The sequence below is a fragment of the Microcaecilia unicolor genome, chromosome 6 (assembly GCF_901765095.1).
Source record: "Microcaecilia unicolor chromosome 6, aMicUni1.1, whole genome shotgun sequence".
Taxonomy (NCBI): Eukaryota; Metazoa; Chordata; class Amphibia; order Gymnophiona; family Siphonopidae; genus Microcaecilia; species Microcaecilia unicolor.
Window position 1 is genome coordinate 120,104,654 of NC_044036.1, and position 13,099 is coordinate 120,117,752.

Below are 13,099 nucleotides of genomic sequence, written 5' to 3' on the forward strand. Positions count from 1 at the left end.
CCAGTGCCAACCCTTTCGACCCCCCCTCCTGCTGCCGCCAACCCTCCCCGCTGCCGCCATCGTCATCAGGTACCTTTGCTTCCGAAGTCCTCTTCTCCGGCATGGCCGCGTTGCTGATCTGCAAGGCTTCTGTTTCTGTGAGTCTGACGTCCTGCAGATCAGCAACGTGGCCGAGCCGGAGAAGAGGACTTCGGCTGGCGGGGGCTGGGGACCCCCACCAGCAAAGGTAGCCAACGGCGACAACGGGGAAGAGTTGGCGGCGGGAGGGGGGGTCGAAGTGGTTAGCGGTGGGGGGCCAGGGCCAAATCTACGGGGGGCCATGCTCCCGTGGCCCCATGTAGCTACATTCCTAGTTGCCAGTGACCGCTCTGTCTGGATATTCAGCACCAGCCACTATCCAGATACAGGCACTGAATATCTGTATTTTTATAATTTTTTTTAACTGCTACAGCCAGCAGTGTAAAAGAAATTGCCAAACACAACTACTCACTATTGGGCCAACAGTTTATATGTGTACAGTGCAAACTACATGGCACCCATCATTACTGAAACTCTGGTGCACTGCCTAATCTCCCAGGAGCAGTTAAACTGAAGGCAGGCTACACCTAGGCTCTGTCAAAACTAAACAAGTTAGTGCACCCACAGCCTTTGGTGCAATTAGCTGATTTAATTAAAATAGGTCTATGTAGAGCAGATTGCTATGTTACCCCTTTAACAGTCCTCAAGAACAGGCCACTACTATAAACCATAAAAATGTACTGCTTTGAAAATCATACTGCTTTGCCCCCCTCCTGTCTCCATGCATATCTCTCACCTGTCCCTCTTCCTGTCTCTCACCTATTCACCCCCATCCTGTTAGACTGTCACTGGAATGCTTTGATGTTTCACTTATATATACTGTCATCTACCAACATTTGCTTTATTTCTGATCTGGCGAAGAAGGGCAACCTTCGAAAGCTAATCAAGAAATGTATTAAGTTATGTCCAATAAAAAAGGTATCATCTTATTTTCTTTTCCATGTTTTATTTTGTTTTATTTCTATTGGTAACCATTACTACAAAGCTCCCGCTGCTGGTTTATGAATCAAAGCCGCAGGACACAAATCTGAACATGGAAATCTCAAATCTAACTAAGAGAAGGCAATTGATACTGAAAAGATGGCATAAAAAAACATATGCTAAGAACTCCCAGCTGATAGATTCTGGCGTTAACAGACACCATTTCATATCAGTTGCATTAAAAAATAAATAAGCATATCCAGAAAATGGCTATGACAGTCTGCAGGGCTGCTTACCAATGGGATCAGGGAAGTGCTTATCAGATAATGCATTGTATTCTTCCTCTGACAGTACCATCTTCCCTCCAGAGGGAAAGATTTTACTTTTAGGGTCAGCTCCCTTTTGGCAGGACTGAAGGAAGAGAATAAAAGAAGAAGGAGAATTTTACTTAACTTCCTGTTAATGAGTATCCATCTAAAAAATAAAACATTAGTAGTAACAGTATTTAAATAATAGGATTTGATAGGAAGGGAATTTGCTGTCAGTTAAGGATCTGTTGGGGGGGGGGGGGGGGGCTCAGGTCCCAAGGAAATGTCAAGGTCCTCTTAATCACACCAGGTAATTTTCCAGAGGAAATAACTGACCCCCACAAATTACTATTATTGTAAACTTTTAAACTGTAATGTTAAAAATATAATGTAAAGACTGCTCTAAACCTGCCATGATGGTTGTTCTGATTACGGTGCTCAGATATCCCTATCAGAAAGAAAGCACCTCTTCAAGAAACAATGTTCTGTGTTAACCAATCAAATGAAGAAACATCAGCCCGGCATTCCAGGGCCCTCTGATAAGGATTACATTTCATTTACGCTATAATCTTTTTCAGCCAGCTTAGAAAACTGTTTCAGAATGGCTTCAAGCTTCAGACTCTAATGGTGCTTCTAGTGACCTCATTGGAGAGACACCCCCCCCCCCCCCCCCCACTTCACTCCTATCACATTCATTTCCCAGCAATGAACCATTATGAAAGGCCTTCGTTCTACATCATGCAAACAGACCAAACAGTACAGCAATCTAATTCAGTGTTGCTTCATGTAAGCGTAATTTTCAGAACTGTATGGACAGGTGCAAAGTGCATGGGTATTTATAATTGCAAATTTTTCACAAAGTTTCAAAGGAGAAGTGCACATTTACAGTTCCCTTTGAAAACTGCACAAAAATGTAGTTGCAGAGATTTGCACCTTCTGGTACTCTTTCCAACAAAAATAACACGCATAGTTTTGAAAATGTGAAACTGCACGCATTGTTGTTTCCCATGAAAATACAGATAATTTTCATAAGCCTTCTTAACTGGGTAGACAGCCATTTACACAGAAAATAGCTTTTGAAAATGGCTTTCTTTAGGGTAATTGTATAAGCAACTTGAGACTATTTTACACACTCAAGTAGACATTTATAAACTTGCCCTGGAGAATATACATATATGTTAGGTGCCAGTTAAATGACACCTACTTCTATGGGGTCCGTTTACTAAGGTGTGCTAACAGATTTACTGCACATTAATAATTAGCATGCCATAAATGATAAGGCACCCATTAGCCCTGGAATTCTATATGTCGCTCCAAGATTTCCACGCAGAAATTGAAGCGTATTCCATAACAATGTTCATAACTTAATTAGTTAACAAGCTAATCAGCGCTCATAATTAGATGTTAACAATCAGCTCTAATTGGCATTAATTAGAATTTATGCACACTACCTGCTAAGGGGGTCTTTTACAAAGGCATGCTAGTGTTTTTAGTGTCTACTAATGATTAGCACATGCTAAACACTAGAGATGCCCACGTTTATTTGTAGTGTGCGCTAAAAACGCTAGAGCGCCTTTGTAAAGGACCCCTAAGTGTGTTCTGTAACATGGTGTGTGGAAATTCTAAGTCGCATAGTTGAAAAGGGGCGTGGGTATGGTTGTGGGATGGGCAGATTGTGGGCGTTTCTAAAATGTATGCATGTTTTTATAGAATACACCCACTCCGCATCTAATTTAGGCGTTCGGATTTACACCAGGTTTTACCTGCTGTAATTGGCCCCGACTAAATTTAGTCGTGTGCATCAGCGCTTGGCATATTCTATAAACGATGTGGAAATTTAGGCGTATTTTATAAAACACTCCTAAGTGAATTTCATTATGGTGTCAAATTTTTAGTGCGATATATAAAATCTAGTCCTATATTCCTAAGGGCGTCTTATCATTTAGCATGCGCTAAATCTGTTAGCGTGTCTTTGTAAAAGGACCCCTATGTAATGTATTTATAATGGCTTGGCTCATACCTTTTTCAGTAGTAGTTCGAGTTGAGTTATATTCAGGTGTGGTAGGTATTTCCCTCTTCTGGGAGCAATTACAATCTAAGTTGTACCAGAGGCAATAGTGTTTAAGAATGGGTGACTGGGGCTCACACAGAGTGGCAGGCATGGCTCTGGCTATTTTGTTCGGCAGACTGGATGGACCATGAAAGTCTTTATCTGTCGTCGTTTACTGGGTTACTGTGTATTATAGAATAGGTTCTCATCAAGCATCTTTGAGGCACCTTAATGGAGAGGAAAAAAGTGGGTAGAGGGCCACGGACTGCAGAGATGAGAAGGACAATCTTATGTTTAAGAAGATTTATTAATCAAGGACTCAGCACAACGCTGTGTTTGGGCCCAAAAGGCCTGCTTCAGGAGTCTTTTAAAATAAACTTCAAAATCTCCGGATGTGAAGCATTTCACAATAAAGTGGTCTTAAAAAAGACCTTTGTAAAGACGATATGTGCCTTCAAATCTGATAAGCAAAAAAGTCAGATCTAAACGTCTCTGGAGCCCGTGGTCCTCTACCCACTTTTTTCCTCTCCCATGGGGCCATAGAGTTCTCTGCATGTGTGGATTTCTGTTGGAGCACCTTAATATAAGCATCCAATTGTAGAATTGCCCCAGAGTGCTTAGGCAACATAACTAACACATTTGGTAGGTTCCCTGTTGAACACAGTGTGGCACAATAAAGTAATCCCCAACAATTTCTTCTAGTTTTCTCTGCAACCAACCACCTTGAATTTCAATGAGAAATTTTATGTACTTATTAAATCATTGAACTTACTACTATTAAACAACATTTTATTATCTTAAGCTATATTGATTTTTTGCACATTAAAAATATTAAAGCTAAAACACACTAACATAACATCATTCAAATGATACAATTAACAATGGCCCTGATATTCAGAGCTATTTTAGCGGGCTGGAGAGGCTCCGACCCGCTTAAATTGCTCTGAGCTGCCCAGCCACCGATATTCAGTGGCATTAAACTGGGCAGTGCTGCTGAATATCATCTCTGACCGCTCACCTCACCAAAACATTGCTCAGATTGGGATGGTACAAGGGGCAGCACCAGGTTAGAGCCTGGGTTATGTGAGTGCCAGCAATTTTCAGTGCCAGCACCCAAGTCACTCAGCCAGCACTGAGGTCATGGTAGCCATTTTGGAAGGGTACCACAAGGGGCAAGAGCAAAGGAGCTGCACACCTGCCCCCAACCACCACCGCTGGACCACCAGGGATGCAGGTTTTTTTTAATTAGTTATGTGGGTGCCGGCCTGATATTCAGCCAGGACCCACATAACTGTCTTATGTAGGCCCTGGCTGAATATTGACGGGGTGGCCAGCTCATCCAAAATTAGCCCCCGATATTCAGTGCCAGTGCCCAGACATGACCTGGCACCGGTGTCAATCAGCATTTAAAAAAACACTGACCACCGCCAGGTGAATATCAGGGGGAATGTGTCAGAATTTTGCAGTCACCCCTACCCCCAGCTTTAACAGAGGCCTTCAGTTGCTTTGAGAAGTTCTCAACAGCCTCGTCCACTGACTCTGTGGTAGGCTGTCCCAGATCATCTGCTGACACCTTGCCCATGATTGCTGTTCCAATCTGAAATGCTTTTAAAGAAATTATCTGTAAATTATCATATTATCAAATACAAATTATTCAAATTCTTGTTTACAAAGCTCTATGTCACTTTGACGTCATTAACAGTAAGCTAGTATCCTGTTTTGGGGTTTCTTTTTTCTTTATTTCAAACTAGTAAAAAAAAACCGTTTCTGATGCAAATGAACCGGGGGCTAGCAAGGTTTTCTTCAGAGTGTGCATGTGGGAGTGTGTGTGTCCCTGTCCCTGCCCTCTGCCCTCTCTCCCTCCCCCCTCCGAGTCCAGTCCTTCAGTGTTGTTTCCTGCTGTTCTGTGTTTTTGTTACAGAGAGAGTGAGGGCATCTCTCTCCCCTCCCCCCTCTGAGTCCTTCACTGTTTCGTGGGATTTCCTGCTGTGCTGTTTTCCTTCAGTCATGGGGAAACCGGATATCTCTGGCACTTCACACTTCCGGCTGGAGGCTTCAGTGGTGCCTTTTATATATATAGATAATGGAAGTTTTATTGTGTAAACATTTTTGAACGTGCAAAAATTGCTGGGCACAATAACGTCTGTAACTTTACTGTGTTTAGAGATAATATCATTCCATTCAGCACATAAATGTAGATAGTAATAACAAATAAAGTTGTAAAATTTCACATTGACTTTCCAAGCAGTTGCTGTGAAAACACCAAAAAACTCTAGGGGGTTACTTTTTTTGCCCCACCCTGTAGAATTACCCTCCATGCGAGTATCTTATCAAATACATGCATCAGCATCAATGTCTTCATAAGTACTTAAATTCACCACTGCCAGAAATTTACAAGTTATTTGCAAGCTGTTTTTGATCTTTAATCAAGCAGAAATGGACTATAATCAACTGCATATGCAGCCCTGACATTACTGTGCTTAGAACAGTTCACAAATCTGTCTTGGGGGAACCTCAGCCAGTCAGGTTTTCTGGATATCTCTCATGAATATTCAAGAGTAGAGCTGCATGGTGATTAAAATTTTAATTGCAATTAATCACACAATTAAAGGTAGGTTATTTTCCCCAATAACATACTTTTAATCAACATGCAGCCCAAAACAATTAAAGGATAAAAAGTAATGAAAAGATAAGAAATGCAAATTGAAAAATTACCAATTAAAGAATCTAAAACAGCATGCAGAATAGCTATAAACAGTTCTACAGTGTTTGCAGCCTGCTTCAGAAAAGCATGCCTGTTCATGAGATTGATTTGCATGCACTGCTTCCACTGCATTTAAATTTCTTTCATGCATATTCAGTGTGGATATCCAGAAAACCTGAGTGTCTGGGGTTCCCCCAGAACAGGTTTGGGAACCCCCTGGCTTAGAATCTGAGGCTTACCTCTCTACTTTCATAGCTCTCCACGGCATACTCATTTTTCACCACAATGTATCTGTCTTTCCACTTTTTCAAGTCATCTGCAAACTGTGAAAGTTCTGCTTCGTACAAGACCATAGCTTGATCTGAGGAAGGCTGGGAAGAGAAATTTTATAGATCTCACAACAGTTCAGCATGCTAACCTTTTTCTAATCAATACATTTTATTCCAGACTTAAACACACATGCATGGGAGTAGTGGGATTGTTATTCTCTGAGTTAAGATGTTAAATATAAGGAGACACTTAATGTAGAAGAACCGATTAGAAATGTGGCGTGGCATTTTAGAAAGGCTGTGTAGAGGGGAATTTCAGTGTTCAAGTCAGGATGTGTGGAATTCCCACAGTATTTTACAAGATGCTCTGCAAATGCACAGCCTTTTGTAAAATACGAGCAGGGCTGCATAGTATAAAGCCCGCCTATATCCAGAGGGAACAGCGATTTTCCAAAGCTAAATGTGGAGAAAAAAACTATACTTTCCACCCTTGCATAGACATGGGAACAGCTTTCTAAGATCACTCCCCCCTCAGCAAAGGCGGCCTCCGTCCTGATGTGATGATCCCCAAATTCCCCCTCTCTTGACATCAACAGAGCCCCCATCCTAGCATTAAAAGCCCCTCTCCCTATAAGAACAGCTCCCTCCCTAATATCATCAGCCCCCCCCAGCACCAAAAGACCATCCTGCAGCACCAACACCACCCCCTGAAAGAACAGACCCCTTCCCTACAGGCTCCCATGTGTGGGCACATGCTCAACATGTGGCAGCCTTCCTGTAACCCCCTAAAATCGGCCTGAGGCTGCAAGTTGCCCTTCCACTCATTCCCCCTGATGATGTCCACGGGCTTACCAGGAGTCCCTGGTGTAGTGGGGTGAAGAAATGCCCACTCACTCCCCAACTAATGGCCTCTGGGATCCAAAATTGCCGCCAAGATGTCTACTAGTAAAAAGTCCATATATGAAAGCTTGACCTCTAACACTAGTATCTCAATATTACCGCTAAAGTTCTCAGCAGCCATTTTGGATCCCAGAGGACATGAGGCAGGAGCAAATGAGCATATTTCTGTCCCATTAAACACCAGGGACCCTCAGTAAGCCCAGGGATTGCATTGTGCAGGATGGTGGGAAGGTGGACTTGCAGCCCTAGGCCAATTTGGGGGGCCTCGAGCCCTGGGAGAAAAGAGGAGGATGCCATTTGTCAGGCTTGTGTCCACACATGGGGGGCCTTCAGGGAGGATGGGTCTGTTCTTGTTAGGAGAGACTGTTGGTGCTGAGAAGGAGGCTTGTAATGTCTGAGTGAGGCCATTCATGCCAGAAGAGGAGGCTGGTGATGTCAGGGAAAGAGCTGCTGATGTTGGGGAAAGAGCTTGTGATGTTGAGGGGGCTGTTGTTGCCGAGATGGGGGTCTGATGATGGTGTGGGTTTGGTGATGTGTAGGATGATGGCAGGGTGTGCTAATGGGAGGGCCTTAATATCATGCCATTTGGATGTAGTGAGTTTCCACATGTCTAAATGGCATTACAATATCTGTATTTTTTATAATTTTTTTTAACTGCTACAGCCAGCAGTGTAAAAGAAATTGCCAAACACAACTACTCACTATTGGGCCAACAGTTTATATGTGTACAGTGCAAACTACATGGTACCCATCATTACTGAAACTCTGGTGCGCTGCCTAATCTCCCAGGAGCAGTTAAACTGAAGGCAGGCTACACCTAGGCTCTGTCAAAACTAAACAAGTTAGTGCACCCACAGCCTTTGGTGCAATTAGCTGATTTAATTAAAATAGGTCTATGAAGAGCAGATTGCTATGTTACCCCTTTAACAGGCCTCAAGAACAGGCCACTACTATAAACCATAAAAATGTACTGCTTTGAAAATCGCACTGCTTTGTCCCCCTCCTGTCTCCATGCATATCTCTCACCTGCCCCTCTTCCTGTCTCTTAAACACTGCCATTTAGACATGTGGATGCTTCTAATATGAACATCTAAGCAAATTCAGTTTCACATTGAAATTCTAAAGGTGAAATCAGGCTACAACAAGTTAGCACATTAACGTATTTCCCCTTCCCTTTCAGCAAAGTCAGGTATGTTGTGGGAGACCTTACTAGAGGAATAGTGAAGTCTGGCTTGGTAGGCTGCAGGGGGTTTGTGGGCGGGGATATATTTTTGTTGCAGTTTGTGTGTTTGCTTCTATGGTTATTTTTTATTTATTTATTACACTTGTATCCCACATTTTCCCACCTATTTGCAGGTGGTTTAGGTGTGTATATATGTGTGTGCTTGTGTGTATCTGGAAAAAATATATGTATGGGGGGGGGTGCATGTGTAGGAAGGAATGTAAGTGTATGAGACGGGGTGGGGGGGGAGGCTATCTGAGATTGAACAGAGTGGGGAGGCAGGTGTGTGGGGGGAGGGGAGGCTAGTGTATGTGTGTGGGCTGTTACACTCTTTTCTGACCTCACCTGGCAACGCATTCTCTCACCCTTCTTATTCCCTCACCCGTCCCCCATGTTTTCTTACCCCTCTGATCCCTCTGTCCTGCTCTCCTCATGCCTGCACATGAAGGTTTCTCTTTAGGATGAGGCTGAGCAACAGAGCATCTCTTTAGCTATAAAACATTAACCAGGAGCTGCTTCCTGATTTTCCTTGTAAACATTCCCAGCTGGAGTGACAACAGGAGAAGCTCTTAAACACATATCCTCTCCTGCTGTCATGGGGTCAGGCTGACACTAAAAGCCACTGCTGTATCCTGCCCTCCACCTGCTACTGTTCCCACACACATTCCCTGTTCTTCTACTTTAGACCATGCAAATGTTTGTGCATGCACAAATATGCAACCAGATGGACAGATGGACTGTCCTTTAATAGGCACTTTCAGATTTCTGAAAAATAATACCTAAAAAGTCACACAAAAGGTCAGCTGTATTCTTATCACTTAAAGATAATACCCTACTGCAGTATTTTTCAGCCCTATCATGAGGTACATATTCTCTGTCTGGGTTTCTGGATTGCTGGGGTGAATATTATTAATTATTTTTTTCAATATGCATAAGGTATAGCTATATACATTTGGTTCTCAGTGCATGCCAATATATGTACTGATTAATAGAGATCAGTTTTATTTCTGGGTCTCTAATTAGTAAGATTAATCCCTTGAATTAAGCCTACAAAGCAAACACAGTACACTACATATCAGATACATAAAATACAATTCTGAAGTCTGAAAGGATAAGCTAAATCACTGTATACTCCAATAATAGGAAAGGAAGTACATAGACCTGCAGCCACATAGGCATAGGCACCTCGTATAAAAGGCTTGGGGAGGCTAAGCCTCCCCAGCCCAACCGACCGTGAGTGACCTTTTCCCCCTGCTGCCTCCACCCCGCGAGCTGCAGGCTTCCCCGTTCCCCAGCCAGGTCGTCCATCATCTCTCCCGTCTGCCCTCAGCTCCCCGATAGTCCTCGTTTCCTTCCTGCCCCGGCCCCCCGCCCTACCTTTAAATATTGTATTTTTCCTGGAGTCGCGGGTGGCGCTGGCATTGAAAGCAGCAGCAGGCTCATCTTGGCTCCAGCCTTCTCTCGCATGGCTCCGCCCTCGCGGAAACAGAAAATACGTCAGAAGAGGGCGGAGCCATGTGAGGGAAGGCTGGAGCCAAGATGAGCCTGCTGGTGCTTTCAATGCCGGTGCCGCCCGCGACTCCAGGAAAAATGCAATATTTAAAGGTAGGGCGGGGGGCCGGGGCAGGAAGGAAAGGAGGGCTATCGGGGAGCTGAGGGCAGACGGGAGAGATGATGGACGACCTGGACATGGGTGGATGGAGGGGAGGGGAGAGGAAGGTTGCTGCACATGGTGGATGAAGGGGAGAGGAGAGTTGCTGGACATGGGTGGATGGAGGGAAGGGGAGAGGAGGGTGGATGGAGGGCAGGGGAGAGGAGGGTTGCTAGACATGGGTGGATGGAGGGGAGGGGTTGCTGGAAATGGGTGGATGGAGGGGAGGGGAGAGGAGGGTTGTTGGACATGGTGGATGGAGGGGAGAGGAGGGTTGCTGAACATGGGAGAGGGGAGGGCAGGGGAGAGCAGAGTTGCTGGACATGGGTGGATGGAGTGGAGGGGAGAGGAGAGGAGGGTTGCTGGACATGGTGGATGGAGGGGAGGGGAGAGGAGGGTTGCTGGACATGGGAGAGGGGAGGGCAGGGGAGAGGAGAGTTGCTGGACATGGGTGGATGGAGGGGAGGAGAGAGGAGGGTTGCTGGACATGCGTGAATGGAGGGGAGAGGAGGGTTGCTGAACATGAAGGGGAGGGAAGAGTGAGGAAGGAGATGAGATGAGGGAAAAGGAAGAGAGAAAAACTGCACATGGAGGAAGAAAATAGGCAGAAGCTGGATCCACTGGACAGTCAAGTCTGTGGAGGACCCAGCTTTTACTTATGGATGTAGGGCAAGAAATGAAGAAGAAAGGCGGAAAATAAAGAAATAAATGGAAAGGAAGCCCTGGAAACGGAGTTAAGAGGACAGATAGCAGCAGAATCGGATACTGGGCCAGCATGATCAGAAAAACAAAGTCACCAGACAACAAAGGTAGAAAAGATCATTTTACTTTCATTATAGTGTTTGGAATATGTGCACTTTGAGAATTAGGTGCTCAACATTAAAAGTTTATATTTATTTACTTATTTATGGCATTTTATCCCACATTAAACAAGAATTAAGGTGTTTTGTGGCTCTACACGTATCATGATATTATGATCCCTTGTTTCATATTGTTGACGGTCTGCATTTTCCGTATGGGTGGTGTATTGGTGTATTAGGTTCTGCTCAGTGTAATATTTATGGTACAGTAAGGTTCTGAGTGTGTTTTTGCACAAAGTTGTGCATAGTGTTTTGCAGTTGAGCGATTGTGGTTAGTATATGCTTTGAGCAACCACTTTATTCTTTGACATATGATACATATCTAATATCTAAATTTAATAAAAGGTATTAATTGTGACTTTTATTTTTTTTTTTCTGTGTTATCAGACAATTATGGATTTAAGCACCACCCCTGGCCCCACCCCTAACCCCACCCCCTTTAGCCTCCCCAAACAGTTGGACCACCGACTGCCTATGCACATAGGGAATCTGAACAAGTTCTTAGATCTCGCTTTAAAGTAACTACCTACTTCTTGTAACTTACAGAACAGGTGAAGGAAAAAATAGGGTTGGGATTTTGGTGGGTCTTTTTCTTTCTATCTACATGTACAAAAAGCTTCTATAGTTGAAGTATGACTAAGAAACATCGTGCCCCCCAAAGCTGCTGCTCTCCTTACAGCTTCTGCCTCTGTCCAGACTGAATGCTTGATCCAAGGTGAGGGACTGGTTTCATGTGCTAAAGGTATGCACATTGAATCCCTCATGAAATAAGTACAAGAACTAAGAGAAGAGGTGGCATGACTAAGAAGCATCTGTGACAAACAGATATCCATTCCGGAAATGCATCTTGAGGCATCAAGGATTTCCAGCAAAGGGGAAGAAGATATTATGCAGAAAGAGGACAGTTGGACACATCGCCGGATCCTGCAAAATCAACTACTCAACTCCATCTTCTGTTGAACTGAAGAACCAGTTTGGAACCCTGGAGGTAGAAGAGCTGAAAATGACTCAAGAGCAGGAGGAACAAAGCTCAAAAATCCCACAGCTGCTGGATCAGTGGCCAATAAGAAGCAAAATGTAGTGGTGGTTGGTGATTCTCCTCTGAGAGGTACAGAGGCGTCATATGCCAACCAGACATGATGTCCAGGGAGGTGTGCTGTCTACCTAGTGCCAATATTCAAGATGTAGCATCAAGCCTACTGACCATTATCCTATGCTATTCATCAATGTTGACACAAATGATACTGCTAGGTATCCCACTGAACGTATCAAATGTGACTTTATGGCTCTGGGACAGTTAGGTGCACAGGCTATGTTCTCATTGATCCTTCCTGTTCAAGGTAAAGGCCAAATGAGGGAAGCTGTCATCCTGGAGCTTGTGTGGCTGCATGGATGTGCCAACGTGACTGTTTCAGTTTCCTAGCCAATGGGATGATTTTCCAAGAGCTATCAAAGAAGGGATGAAGTGTCTTCTGTAAAAGACTGGCTAATGTACTAAAGAGGGCTTTAAACTAAATTCGCTGGGAATGAGTGAGAAAAGCCCCAAAGTCATTAATAACCCTTAGAAATATAAGGCATCAAATATTTTAATAGAAATGGGGGAAAAGGGTAATTTCTGGAGAGCTTTGTATACCAATGCCTTTGGTATGGGAAATAATTTTCTAGATCTAGAGGCTGTAATCGTAGAAGCCATCTCAAGGAACTTGGAAAAGTTCTGGCAGTTCCATTGTCTGACCTTCCAGAGGACTGGAGAAGGGCAGATGTAATCCCTCTGCACAAGAGCGGAAATAAAGAGGAGGTTGGGAATTACAGGCCTGTTAGTCTGATCTCAGTGGTGAGTAAATGAATGAAAATGCCTCTAAAGCAGAAGACTGTGAAATGTCGAATGAATGGACTGCAGGACCTGAGGCAGCACAGTTTCACTAGAAGCAAGTCTTGTCAGACAAATCTGATTAATTTTTTTTGACTGGGTGACCAAACAGTTGGATATAAGGGAAAGGGAAATGGGGCTTGATATACTGCCTTTCTGCAACTACATTCAAAGTAATTTATGTATATTCAGATACTTATTTTGTACTAGGAGCAATGGAGGGTTAAGTAACTTGCCCAGAGTCACAAGGAGCTGCAGTGGGAATC

At 43.8% G+C, this 13,099-nt stretch overlaps 1 protein-coding gene across 1 annotated transcript in view; it reads right to left on the reverse strand.

Annotated features, from left to right (window-relative positions):
* The window catches only part of NIBAN1 (niban apoptosis regulator 1), a 234,590-nt gene that overhangs the window by 108,462 nt on the left and 113,029 nt on the right, over positions 1-13,099 (reverse strand). The window contains exons 3-4 of the mRNA XM_030205896.1: positions 6,301-6,432; positions 1,296-1,410 (exon numbers count right to left, since the gene is read on the reverse strand). Of these exons, the coding sequence (XP_030061756.1) occupies positions 1,296-1,410; positions 6,301-6,432 (247 nt within the window). The remainder of the gene's footprint in view (positions 1-1,295; positions 1,411-6,300; positions 6,433-13,099) is intronic.